This window comes from Sturnira hondurensis, unplaced genomic scaffold (genome assembly GCF_014824575.4).
Source record: "Sturnira hondurensis isolate 20B ecotype Veracruz unplaced genomic scaffold, ASM1482457v3 Scaffold0009733, whole genome shotgun sequence".
Classification (NCBI taxonomy): Eukaryota; Metazoa; Chordata; class Mammalia; order Chiroptera; family Phyllostomidae; genus Sturnira; species Sturnira hondurensis.
Window position 1 is genome coordinate 6,160,116 of NW_028082364.1, and position 14,165 is coordinate 6,174,280.

The following is a 14,165-nucleotide window of genomic DNA, read 5'->3' on the forward strand; positions in this document are numbered from 1 at the left end:
GCCCAGAAGCAGCTCTGTCGCTCACCCACTGGGGAGGCGGGGCCAGAGGGCCTGTGCGCCCTCCCACGACCCACCAGCAGCTCCACCCAGCTGAGTGGTCGAACTCACTCCTGGGCAGAGGGGGGCACTCCCTGTCCTGTTTCTGACGGCCCTGATATCGGGTCCCAGGTGGCCGACGGAGCCACAGCTGGATTCTCAGCAGGTCATGTATGACACGGACAGTGTCTTCAGACCAGTTTTTAGTAAAATTTCAAACTGTTCGATTGCTCTGGGAATCCGGCCCATGTCAGGGGACAGCTGAAAGGCGGATGCCTGCCCCCTGTCCCTCTAAAGTTAAGGGCACAAAGGAAATAAGCTGGGGTGGAGCCCAGGGGCACAGAGGCCACGTTTCGCACCCCTCGTTCTCGGGGACCCACCCTCAACCGCCGAACACGCACGCGGTCCGCAGTGAAATCAGCATCAGAAGGACAAACGAATGTGAAGTGCTCTTCAGAATTAAAAGTGAGGGTTTGCCAGCCTGAAGGAGGATCCTTTGGAACGATAGCCTATCCGTGGCTGCTGTGCGGGGAGGGGGCACTAAATGAAAGAGGTGAAAACAGCGGGGGAGAGAGAGGCAGTGGTTTCTGTTTTAATCTGCACTTTGTCCCTAGCAGGCAATCTCATTACGCAGGACGCTGTGCATACCGGGCCAGAACTGATGAGTGCCGAGGTCGTGGGCGGCGGCCTTTACACAGTGACGGACGGGCGCCCCCGCAGAAGGATCACCTCCTGACTCTGCCCGCTCTCCTTTCCGAGGAAGCGGCTCTCCTTCACGTATGAATTCAGCTCAGCAGATCTGATCCACCAGAGTTAACTCACTGTAAAACCTTCAAAGCGAAACCCAGACACAGGGCGACGGGTCTGCAAAGCAAGTCCGGCCTGGACCTCAGAATGGAGATGTCTGCTCTCAGACGAGGGGGCCCATCTTTCTTCTCCAGTGGGCTTCTGAGCTGCCGGAGCCAGCCATGAAAAATTCATGCAGGCCGTTCCACCCGTGTCCTTAACACCTGCTGGCCTCGCGTCACCCGAACACGTCAAAGCGAATCCTCCCCCCAACCCCGAGATGGCAGCAAGCTTCCCCTGGGAGCGGGAGAAAGGGGCGCTCGAAATGCGCCCGGCTTCCTGACAGCGACCGCCTGTGCCCAGCACGCTGTCACTCGCCTTCTCAACCACACAGGAGGGGGAGATGTTCGGGGACACAGCCACCGTCCACCGCACAGGCTCAGAGCACCAGGTGCTCCAGTTAGGAGACAGCATTCCACTCTGTCATGTGCTTAAAAAATTATTTATTTTTACCCAAACCCTCTTTATGTTTTGCATCCCATCAGCTTCAGGTCCAGCCGGAATCTTTAGCAAATGAAAAGGCGGCGTGGTGCTGAACTCTCAGGTGTATTGTTGTTTGGGACAACACACGGTTCCCCCCTCCGGACAGGTGGGGGGTGGCCCGCCCCTCCCTGAGCTGCCCCCGGGGTGCTGCTCCCTGCAGGGCGAGTGGTGTGTCACCGAGACCGGAAACAGGGAGGGGGTGCACGGCGCTCCAGTTTTAAATCAGTTCTAGTGCAACCCACTAGAAGTTTGACTTCCGGTACCTTACAGTCCGACTGCATTCGCTCCATAAAAGTTCCCTACTTGAGTCTCCTGATGCCAAGGACAAATTTATTTTTGTTAAATGAAAATTGGCTATACTATCTTTTGATTCTTCAGAAATGCTGGCTGGCCAGTTTTTAAAACACTCATCAATATTGTTTGGCGTTCTGTTTTGTCAATGCCTACATCAGGAAACAAAAAGACTTTGAAGTATGCGGAACACACTGAACCTCACCACCAGCGTGAGCCGGTCTGGGGAGCGCCTGGCTCCGAGGGGGCACGGTGGGAGGGGGCGGCCCTCTGAGGTTCAGGGCTGGCCTGCGGTGGGCTGGGGGGCTTCCTCTGGAGGCGGGGAAGGCGCGAGACTCACATGCACAGTTCTGAGGTTTCTCACTTTGTCCTGATAAGAAGCGAAGAACATACAAGGGAACAAAATGCAGGTTTTCTCCTAAGATGTGAAAGACACCCTGTGTCCGCCTCCTCGTACCTCTGTCTCTGTGCATTTTACCTGGTGCCAGCGAGGAGATAAAAATATACAAGGGGAATGAAGTGCCAGGGAGCTAATCATAATATTTATGAGCTGCTTCCAATATACTTCGCGGATGGAGTGGAAACTGAAATTATTTTTTAAATTTGCATATTCCAATTATCTGCCGGCGCAGTGCCGTTGCCTCAGCAAGGCGATGCTCACGGTCCCGGCACGAGCTGTATTTTCCACGGCACGTGGGGGATAAACGCAGCCGTTTCAGCACTTCGGGGGGCCAGCATCACGCTAAACAGAGTATTTGTGCGTTCTAACGGACTGGGACAATTTCCTTGTTTCTGACTCAAAACTCCACCAGTCTGACCTGTTGCTATCCTGGTATGTGTGTTACCATTTAGCGCCGAATCAGGTTTGCTACCCAGAATAAATGGCTCCAATGCAATATTTGAAGATCTTTGATCACAGTCTATTTGGTGAGACAATTCCCATCCCTTCTTATCCATGTTGAAGCAATCGTGATCGTGTACATTCATTTCTAACGATTCTTGATTCGGGGGTCCTTTCAATCCCAGCGCACCATGCACCGCCGGGCTCCGTGAGCCCCACACCTAGTCCAGGGACACGACCCTCCACGGCACTGCGAAGGCGGCGCCGACCGCCAGCTGAGCGCTCGGCCTGTCGTCTGGAGACCCGCGCTCAGCTCCTTCCAAGGACTCAAGGGGCTGCCAGCAGGACAGGGCCAGGAAGGTGCGGGGCACGTGACGGAGAACAGGCAGTTTCCCGTCTCCTGTCCCAGGGTTTGCTACCAACATTCACTCAGAAAAATCCTACTAGAAGCCACGTGACCCCCAAGGACCACAAGCAAACACCACAATCCTATCCCATGCCCAAAACAGAACTTCTCAAACTGCCTGGAGGGGGGAGCCATTCCTTCAAGGCGTTCTTTAAAAAGGTGGAATCCATTCCCGCACAGACAAAGCCACTGAATTTATTCTGGTACAATGTGATCCCAGCGCTCTGAAGTTCATCTCAGCCTTTCCCGGCTGCATTCCCCCCCAAGGCACGGGCGCTGCGTTGCCCACCACGGAGCTGCGTGCAGCCAGCGTCCCGCGGCACGCCGTCCAATCCGAACGCCGCCATCTCCCTTTGTTCGGGGTTCTTGCTTCTGGTCCTTTCCCACCTCCAGCAGTTACCTCCTGCTAGCAGAATTTCTGGAGCCTTCTTTCAAAGGCCAAACATTCGAACTAAGTCTCCTCAAACAGAATGTCCTTAAATAAACTGGACACGTAACTGTGATTTGTGTGCATTCTCAACCTGATTCAGTTAAATCAGGTAGAAAAAAAATGACCAGCTGATTGTGCTTAAGAAATATTGCTAATTTGAACACAATCATATTAGTGTATGTATTTTCTCAAGGATTTCATTGTTAAATTAAGAGAACATGCCCTCGTCTCAGATAAGAGCAGATATAATTCCCGTAAGTGAGAAGACGTCTGTTGTTAGAAACAGTACACATTAAAAAGTGCATGGAAGCAAAAAATATATTTTAATCCTCCAAACAAATGAGTTTGCATTCAGAACTACGAGTTATATTCACATTTTCTGCCTATGATTTCACAGGAAGCAACCTCGGTCAGTACTGAACCACAACGCCGCCACCAGGGAGCTAACGGCCCAGTGCAAAAGGCCCCCACGAGGCCACGGCTGTGCGTTGGGTCCGACTTTCCCACTTTCAGGGTGACTGGGAGGGATTCAGAACTCACTGGCTATGCTCAGGAGGACGGGCGGGCTGGTCTTGTTCTCTCCGTTCCTCTCGTTGACGGCCTGCGCGTAGTAGGCCCCCGCGTCACCTGCCGCCGCCGCGAGGATCACCAGCTGATTGTCCAGTGTGATGGCTCTGTGTCAGAGAAGAGAAGGGACAGCGTCAGAGCCACTCTGAGGAAACTCTTGTTTGTAAGACAGAGCAACTTACTAGGCCAACAGTGAAGGGACGTCCCAAGGTTTTTTAAGGTCAAAACAGGGCCTGCAAGGGCAGGAACGAATGAACCCCTGGTCTGTCTGTAGGGACACGCGGCAGCCCCTCAAGTGCAGCTGACCTACTCCCCCCAACCCCTGTGCCAGTTCGGTGGGTCACAGCCTCCAGGTGCCCCTTACCTGTCCCCATACTCAGCTAGGAGGAAGGCAACATTGGGCGAGCGTGCGCGCGCGCGCACACACACATACATATATACATATACATATATATATATATATATATATATATATATATATATATATATATATATATATCCGGGCACCTTGGGGAACTGATTACAAAACAAGCTAGAAGGATCCCTGAAAAGTTCTCCTTCAGGTGGGGCTGGACCAGGCCAAACCCTGTAAATGGAGGGCCGGACCGCCAGACCTGGACCGGGCAAACGGATCGGTGGTGACGCTCCACCGCGGGCAGCCTCACTGGGGCCGCTGCGTGTCTGTCTCTAGACTGCAGGCAGCAGGGGAGCCGCAGTGGGCGTGCGTCTCTCAGAACTACTGTGTCAGTCCAGGGCCCACGCTCTTCGCCTGCACTGGCCCCGGTCCCCCAGAAGGGCTAGCAGCCTGTCGGTCACCCCTGAATCCTTCCCATAAATCCCAACTCCATTGTGAAAAGGAACCTCTGAGACATCTTCGAGCCATCTGCCTGCCCTCTTTAGAAATGAGCAAACAGGATCAGAGAGGTTACATCGTTGGCCGAGGTAACACAGCGAGGCAGCGACGAGGGAGGGCAGAGTGCGTCCTGTCACACGTACGCTGGTGCTCTGCCAACCGTGTCACACGCAGACTCACCCGGTGACTCACTTAAAGGAAGAAGAAAACTGATACAGACACAACTTCCATAAATCCAAGCAGCTTTTAGTTTAAACACGTGTCCTAGGCCCCGTGCACACGCTGTGGCTCTGTGTGCTTGTTCCCAGCGAAGGAGGCGGGAAAGCGGAATTTGATGAAGACAAAACCACGAAGGTGAGTGCGAGTCTCTTCGGCTGGTGAACTGGGCTCTGAGAGGGAGACGCATTCCGAGCACCGCAGTGTCGTCCGTCTGTGTTCTTATTTCCAAAAGGCGAGGACCACCTGGCTCCTGGGCTGGACTTTACCTCTCACAACTGTGCTCCTCCACAAAGACATGTTTTGTTGATTTGTTTGTAAATCCCAGAGAGTCACAGCCCTTCGGCATCCAGATAAACAATGCAAAACACAAAACCTCCCGTGAGGATTTTTATAGTAATCTTTTTCTTCCTGCTCCCTTTTGGAAAGCTTTTTCAAGCACCCTTGATTTTTGTCCATAAAAGATAAGTTACATAAACTTATCTTAAGAAGTTAGTGCTCATTCAGGGTTTTCCTGGGACTTACTACAGTTTCAGGTCTCTATGACTCACTCAGCTCATTTCTAGCTTAAGAAAATGTCTGTTACGAAGTTTTCAATTTTTAGTCCCATAAAAATATTTTTTAACTTTCACTATAATATTTATGATTCCTTTATAGATTCTTTTAGAGAACCATAGAAATTATTCCATTTTACTTTAGTACTTGTTATACTGGCACCTAGAATTAAATATGAGTATTTATTACACATGAAGTTACACATTTAATACTACAATTTAAAAACAATAGCGTTTTTCTTTAACATCTGATTTTTGCTTAAGTGATTTCAAATATACCTGTTATTTCTCAGAACTATTCTCCAAAAATGCCCATAATTCTCTGTATCATATGGTATTGTTTTAAGGGCACTGAAAACTTAACAGCACATAAGGAATACAAATATTAAATATTAAAATTTACATTTACTATCATTTGTATCTTTAAGCTGAGTTTTTCTTTTAGTTTTTAATTGTTGGACCAGTTTAAGTCAAAACTCAGGAAGAAAACTTATCTACTGTCAAAAACGCACCATAAAAGTGCCCAAACTTTGGAGAACATTAAATTAGTAAGGGTCAGTTCCCCAGAAAACGTACCTGTTTTTCTACCCAACTCTTTCTGAACACAATCTTTTATTAAGAAAACTGACTGTAAAATGAAAATTAAAATACCTAACAACATTCACCTTAATTTCAAACCCTGATGACTTTGTGATGCTTAAGTGGAGAGCGGTCTTGGAAGGCGTCCCTTCTGGGTCCTCTTTCCCATCAGACCTGCCTTTGCTGTGGGGCCCGGACCCTCCCAGGTGGCCGTGGATGCAAGCGAGTCAGTCCATGGCCAGCACCGGGTTTGGACCTTGATCCTCAGAGGATGGTAAAGGGGGTCCGGCCACAGTGAAGATGACAAGGAATCAGCATGGGACCCACGTTGGCCCAACTGGACCCAAGGGAAGGACCAGGCTTCTTACGTCTGCTGGAGGCCAGCCAGGAAGTATGCGGCTGCCAGGAGCCCAGCTCGGTGGGACCTCTGGGGACCCCGAGTGAAGGCAGTGTGCACACGAAGGCAGAAAGGACAGGATTTCGAGAGCCGGGCCCAAGGAGAGCAAAGCCAAGGGGCAGTGATGGGGAAGGAGGCGGAACAGTCCTTCCACGCAACCCTGATGCACGCTCGTAACTGGACAGGAAGGAGGTTAGGCTGCTGAGGTTGGGGCGGAGTTCCAGTGTCTTTGCAAGTCTCCACCACGGAGAGCAGCAGGCGGTTTGGGGAACCTGCCCAGTAGTCTGAATCCGTCATAGTAATCCAATAATCTCACCAGTGATTGAGAGCCCTGGTGGAAGACTGCTGGCCTGTGGCAGGGACCTGGTGGCTGCCCTCGGTCTGGGGTGGCCAGACCTAGTTGGTTTCGTCAGAACACAGGGCAGGCCTTCCATCCCACGGTCGGGATCAAGCTTCTTCCCCCCGACTAGACAAGGACACGTGGTGTCCCCAGTAGCCATGGTCATGCCGTGGCCACAGAGTGGCCACGTGGGGCTGGGTCTCAGCACAGAGCCGATGGTGTCAGTGGCAGGACAGAGAGTGTGGGAAGTGCCTGAGCACTCCATCCCGACACGCTGACTGGGTCTGTGAACCACCCCGCACACTTCCTGCCTCGGGCTTCCTACTCCGCGAGCTGACGTTCTTCATTCAGGTTCCACTTGCTGAAGTCAGGGTTTCTGTTACCAGAAGTGAAAGGCATCCTGACACATATTCCAAAGGGCATATGCAATGTCATTGCTTTGGGCTGAAAATGATTAAAAAGTATGTGTCCCTTGTGCATAAAAAAAAACCGTGTTATACAGGGGTTTCAATATATATGTAATATATAAAATGTTAACAGTGGTTGGCTCTGAGTGGAAAAAGTATACGTTTTTGCTTTTGATTTCTATACTGTGAAATATTTTTCCAATTTTTCCACAATAGATAAGTATCACTTTTATTAGAAGAATACCAATTTTCAAAATGAATGCAAGGACATGCTGAGTAATTATGGTAGCCAAGTTTAATATTTTGCCCGTAATATGAACTCCATGGCTTTATTATAACATAATTCCAAAGTACTAATTTCAAACTTATATTGACTTTACAAAAAATAACAATTAAAGCCAGAGAGAATTTCCCATATTTTAACTTTATCAAAATAAATGTATGGTTTTATGTAAAATTATTTTCTTAGTCTTCCCCATCTTAATTCTAATGATCCAAATGAAACCTTATCCCTCTAACTTCTAATTCCAAGAGGTGATAATAAAGAAGGAAAAAATAAACAGGAGAACGTAGTCCCAGGCAGGTCAAAGGCACCCAGCTCAGGAAAGCCTGTGCCGGGTCCCTAGGGAGCCGTCTGTAGAGTCAGGGTGTGGGGAGGGCCCCCTGAGGGGACAGTGGCCAGCTGGCCCAGCAGCAAGGGGCCGGGGCTACTCCAATGAGAGAGGACAGATTCGACGGGGCCCTCTCCAGGTGCTCTGGGGTTTTCACCGGATTCTCCCAGCGCTTTCTTGAAGCAGTGAGCAAAGTAAGAACGCTCTGCTTCAGAAAAGATGAGAGCTCGAAGGAGCGACTCGGGGTCTCGAACCATCGGCACTGATCAAAGACCTGGTGGAAGGTGGTGTATGTGTGTGGGGCTGGGGCAGGGGTGGGGGGGACCAGCTGGGAGACCCACCATGAGCTTCCCGCCGCACCTGAGGGGCCCACGTGCTCCCCACGCCACACGGAACACCTGTGGATAGGATGCTGACATTAATTCCAGAAGCACTGGACTTACAACAGATGAAAATAGTTCAAGACCAGGAAGGAAGAGTATGAACAGGTGTTCGGCTGATCACCATGGAAACAGAACCAAGTAACTGCACTCGCCACTTCGTCATCCACCGTGTGAGTCCCCAGTCCTGACTTCGCGTGGACGGGCACACACCTGAGCCAGGGGCACCGTGCTGAGCCCCAGAACGCGCAGTGCAGCCCCTGCCTGTCTTTCAGGAAAGGACACATTTCCTCGGTCATCACCAAGTATTTTGATCTTTGACACTTTCAACACAAACCAGGATGGCAATATACACGTTAATTTATACATGATGATGAAAATTCAGTGAAAGGTTCAGTAAAATGAGGGCTTTGCCCATAAAATATGAAAGTATAATTTGGGTCTGTGGTTTTACTAGCACAAATATTAAAACAGCACTTGGTTAGTTTCAAAGGGTGTTCAAGGACATTAGAAATCAGTGCAGAAAAATGCAGAACATTTGTTTTTAAGCCCTTACAAAATAAAAATGATTTAAAACACGCTCCATTTTAATTAAACAACTTTTTAATGAGTTGGTTGTAAGGTTTACTGTTTGGAATACAATCTGGATCTCAGCCCTCACAGTTTAACAGCAAGTTCAGGGCAGACAGCCTCAAAATGGACCAACTCCCCTTACTGTGTAATGATGAGAACGGACTTTGCTTCCCAGGAGTCTGGGCAGGAGTGAGCCTCTGGGGGCTCAGTGACGGGGAGGCACCAGAATGACCTGTTGCCTCAGTCATGAAGGAGACGCTCGTGCTGACCGCGCCCTGAGTCCAGAGAACGGCTGCAGAGCGAGTGAAGGTTCTGGAAACCCATTTCTCAAAACTTCCCACCACCAGCCAGGATGAGATGGGCTGAGTTCGAGAACGGGATCCGGGCACGCTCAGCAGGCGTGGCAGGAAGTGGGGTGAGCGGGGCTGCGGTTCAGCGCCGTGGACACGGAGCGGTGGGCTCCCGGGACAAAGCCAGTGGACATGATTGTCCGAGAGCTGTGGTCGTCCTGTGGGAGGCGTACCGCCCTGCGGCGGGAGGGAGACTGAAGGCGACCAGAGAGGGAAGACACTACTGGAGACGGGAGGGAGCCATTCAGCCCTGGTGGTCCAGTAACATTTCCATCGAGTCTAATGTGGAGACTTTTGCTAGGGCACATGTGTTAACTCCATAATGGCAAATATACAGAAAAAACAGAATTACATTTATGTGTAAATTCTCCTTCACATTTAATTCTTCTATTTGAACTATCAACTCTTAGTTACAGATAAAATGGGATTACGTTACAGGGTGGGTTTTCTAGAACGATAACTCGAGTAATGTTGGATGTGAAATACATTCAGACACACGCACGTTCTGCCCCCCACACACCTGAGCCCCAGTGTTTACGCACAGGGCCTGACAACAGTGCGTGGTCACTGATACGTGTTGGATGAATGAAGGACACACAGGGCCTGACAACAGTGCGTGGTCACTGATACGTGTTGGATGAACGATGGAAGAGAGCATTCAGGTGTTCGCAGTCACAGATTCGCTGCAACGATTCCTTTTTGAGTTTGCAGCTGCTGGCTTCGCCGAAAAGCATGTTGTGTTTTTTGTGTAAGATGGCTCTAGCGGTGTTTTTCTTGTTGTTTGCTCTTTTTTCCTCAGATGAGATTGATACTTATTTTCTTTTTAAACTTTCTTTTAAACTTTTTAAACTTTAAACTTTTTAAACTTTTGTATAATTTGCAAATTTTAAAATATTTTTATTGATCATGCTATTATAGTTATCCTATTTCCCCCCCTTTATTTCCCTCCAACTTGCACCCCCTCCCACCAGTAATCCACCACCTTTGTTCATGTCCGTGGGTGGTACACATAAGTTCTTTGGCCTCTCCACTTACCATACTACTCTTAACCTCCCCACGTCTATTTTCTACCTACCACTTATGCTTCTCATTCCCTGTACCTTTTCCCCCTTCTCTCCCCTCCCCCTCCCCACTGATAACCCTCCATGTGATCTCCATTTCTGGGAATCTGTTCCTGTTCTAGNTGTTAATAACTGTGTGTTTGCTGTCCTTTCACTGTTCATATTTTTCATCTTCTTTTTCTTATATAAGTCCCTTTAGCATTTCATATAATAAGGGCTTGGTGATGATGAACTCCTTGAACTTGACCTTATCTGAGAAGCACTTTATCTGTCCTTCCATTCTAAATGAAAGTTTTGCTGGATAAAGCAATCTTGGCTGTAGGTCTTTGGATTTCATGACTTGGAATACTTCTTTCCAGCCCCTTCTTGCCTGTCTCTTTTGAGAAATCAGCTGACAGTCTGATGGGAACTCCTCTGTAAGTGACTGCCTCCTTGTCTCTTGCTGCTTTTAAGATTCTCCCCTTATCTTTAATTTTGGGTAATGTAGTTATGATGTGCCTTGGTGTGTGCTTCCTTGGGTCCACCTTCTTTGGGGCTGTCTGAGCTTCCTGGACTTCCTGGAAGTCTATTTCCTTTGCCAGATGGGGAAATTCTCCTTCATTGTGTTTTCAAATACATTTTCAGTTTCTTGCTCTTCCTCTTCTCCTTCTGGCACCCCTATGATTTGGATGTTGGAACATTTAAAGTTGTCCTGGAGGTTCCTAAGCCTCTCATTTTTTGAATTCTTGTTTCTTTATTCTCTTCTGATTGAATATTTATTCCTTTCTTCAAGTTGTTGATTTGAGTCCCGGTTTCCTTCCTGTCACTGTTGGTTTCCTCTACATTTTCCTTTATTTCATTTAGCACAACCTTCACTTTTTCCTCTATTTTGTGAGGAAAATTCAACCAATTCTGTGAACATCCTGCTTACCAGTGTTTTTGAACTGTGCAGCTGATAGGTTGGCTATCTCTTCATTGCTTAGTTGTATTTTTTCTGGAACTTTGATCTGTTCTTTCATTTGCACCATTTTCTTTTGTCTCTGTGTGCCTGTTACATAGTAAGGGGCGGAGCCTTAGGTATTCGCCAGGGTGGGCTGACCCACGTCGCTGCATTGTGTTGCTGCATGTGGGGGAGGGGTTGGAGAGGGAACAATGCCACTTGCTCTCAGCAGGCTTCAGTCACTTCCCCTGCTACCCCCAAGCAAACTGGGCCCTTCTGGTGCCAATTCCCAGGTGGGTGAACTTGAACCCTGTGGGTCTTTCCCACAAACTCTCCTGTGAGGCTGGGAGTCTCTCATGGCTGCAAGCCCCACAGGTTCTTCCAGTCAGAGGCTTTGAGGCTTTATTTCCCTGCACTGGAGGCCTGGGTTGCTTGGTCTGTTTGCTCTCAAGTAGTTCCTCCCGGTTCATCCACACACAATGTGGGACCACCCGGTCCCCCAGCTGCGGCCTTGCTGAGTCCTCTGTGCTCCGGTGGCCATCTCCATCCCTCCTATCGTCTGGATGAATGTGTCTTTAAGTCCTTGGTTGTCAGACTTCCACACAGTTTGATTTTCTGGTGGTTCTAGTTGGTTTTTGTTTTTACATTTGTTGTTGTCCTTTAGGTTGTATGAGGAGAAAAAAATGTATCTACCTATGCCTCCATCTTGGCTGGAAGTCTCTGGTGGTGCTTAGTCATCTTCAACTTCATTTGAAAAAATTTTGTTAAATTATGTGTGACAGCTGTCATATCAGTGTGCATTAAAGTTTTTAATGAAAATTTGTGAATTTTTGTGCAGCCATTTTAATATTGAAGATGGAAGAAGACAATATTTTTGGAGCACTATATTTTATTATTTCAAGGAAGGTAAAAACACAACTGAAATGTAAAAAAAGATTTGTGCGGCGTATGGAGACAGAGCCGTGACTGATGAAACATGTCAAAAGAGGTTTGTGAAGTTTCTTGGCACTACTGACATTTTGGCCAAATAATTCTTTCCTGTGGGGCTGTCTCATGCATTGGAAGATGTTCAGCAGCACCCCTGGCCTTTGCCCACTAGAAGCCAATAGCAGGGGGTAGCCAACATACTCTAAATATCCAAATCAATCAAGTTATTGGTGAAAATGAAAAAAATGTGCCCTTTATAGAAAATATGTAACGGACTTTTTGGCCAACCCAATACATTCTGGAGTCAGGACCCAGGTCGAGAGCGGAGTAATGAGCCCCCCAGTCAGCCTGCATGGAGTGCCTGCTGTGTGCGTGTGTCACTGTGCAGGGAGGGGTGTGGGAGACGGGGGCACAGTCCCAGGGAGCGAACTCCACCTCCTCAGGGAGGAGATGTTCAAAGGTTCTAAGAAGAAACACGATCATGGTGTCCAGGCCCCAGTGTGTGAAACTAGCCTGCGTACTTCACAGCACTTTAGAGAGGACAGTGGCCCGAGCGCAGAACTTGCAGGTGTGACCCCAGGTGCCTTCCTAGTGGCAGCCTTCTGAAAACTCAGCTGGGGAGGGGACGTCAGACAGGGCGGAGAGGCCGGCTGTCTAGCCCAGGACACCTGTGACCGTTCGGGAGGTGGGGACACCCGTGACCGTTTGGGGGGCGGGGGGCTGCTGAGGGAAGTGGCTCGGGAGGAAACCCCGCGCTCACTTCTGTCCTCCCGCTGCCTGGGTGTCCGCCATGCAGTGGAGCTCTGGGCACCCGACCGACCTGGCCTCCGGGCCTGGCCTGGGGCCTCCACGCCGCCCTCTGTGAGCACGGGGGCCGGGGGTGCCCGTCTGCACGACTAATGACCATGGAGAGGAGGCTGCGGCGGGACGGCGGGGGCTGTAGGGGAACCGAGAGGGATGCCCCTCCTGGGTGCAGCCTGCCTGTCTGCACTGCAGCGGAGAAGAGACTGGAGCCCGGAGTGCGTTTGCCGGGTCCGAACCCAGCTCCTGAGAGGCCGGGGCAGATGTGTTATAATGCCAAAGACTCCACTGAGACGACACCTCCGCTTTGGGCCAGAGATGAGCACAGACAAAGGAAGCAATGGACTCGGATGAAGTCACCACAACTGTTCTCCGTCACTGTGCCCTGGGTGGGGGGGCAGGGACGGATCAGGGCTGGCCCGCCTCTGCTCTCTCAGGTGCGTTTCCTGGGGTTGCCCCTGTCAAACAGGTGGGTGGCGGCACTCCCACCTAAAGGGCCTTATGGGGTGCAGGTCAGGTGGTGACATGAGGAGGCTGACACTCAGGCAGTGTTTGCTGAGCCTGAGCTGGCTCCTGGCTTGGTGTAAACGGTGCCAACTGTCCCCTTTCGGGGGCTGAATATCAAACACTTTCTGGAGTTTCAGTGACGGATCTCCACACAAACACTGCCAGCTCATTGACCTGTCGGAGAGGTCATCAAGGGACCCGCCCCTGCTACTCTCTGAAACAAAGCCACCTGCTCAGGAGCCAAGTGTGACGACCTAGCAAACAGGCCCGCAGACAACGTCCGCCCATCTGACACACAAGCCACAAAACCCACTTTACAAGACGTCGCTGCTGGAAAATCCCAGCCTCTTCTGAGCACGGCTGCGTGTGGCTGGCAGTCACCGCTCTCCCTCCAGGAGAGCCGTCCTAACAGGCGGCCTGGGGCAGCAATCGACAGCCACGGGGCCGCTTGCTAGAACCCGTACAGGGTTTACTTCACCAGGGGTGTCACCCAGAAGGAATACATTCGTTTAGGGCGTGTTTCTCATCCCTCTGGCTAGTCTGAAGAAGCACTGAGGGAACCTGCGCTCCTCCAGGGGCCTTGGGCTACGTTTTCACACGGCCCCGCAGTGGGTGCCGCAGGAGCCAGCCAGCGCCGAGGTCCGAGGCCACAGCACCAGTGCGCAGGCGAAAGCTGAGCTCAGGTCTGGGCATGGAAACGGCGAGCCAGGCTTTCTTTCTGCTAAAAAACCTTTTAAGGAAAAGGAAACAAGACTTTATGTGTAGAACACACGTGTTTAGGTCCTTACGT

At 50.1% G+C, this 14,165-nt stretch overlaps 1 protein-coding gene across 1 annotated transcript in view; it reads right to left on the reverse strand.

The window, feature by feature from the left end:
• SDK1 (sidekick cell adhesion molecule 1) overlaps positions 1–14,165 on the reverse strand; it is a 340,546-nt gene that overhangs the window by 209,113 nt on the left and 117,268 nt on the right. The window contains exon 3 of the mRNA XM_037057908.1: positions 3,874–4,007. Coding sequence (XP_036913803.1) covers positions 3,874–4,007 — 134 coding nt within the window. The remainder of the gene's footprint in view (positions 1–3,873; positions 4,008–14,165) is intronic.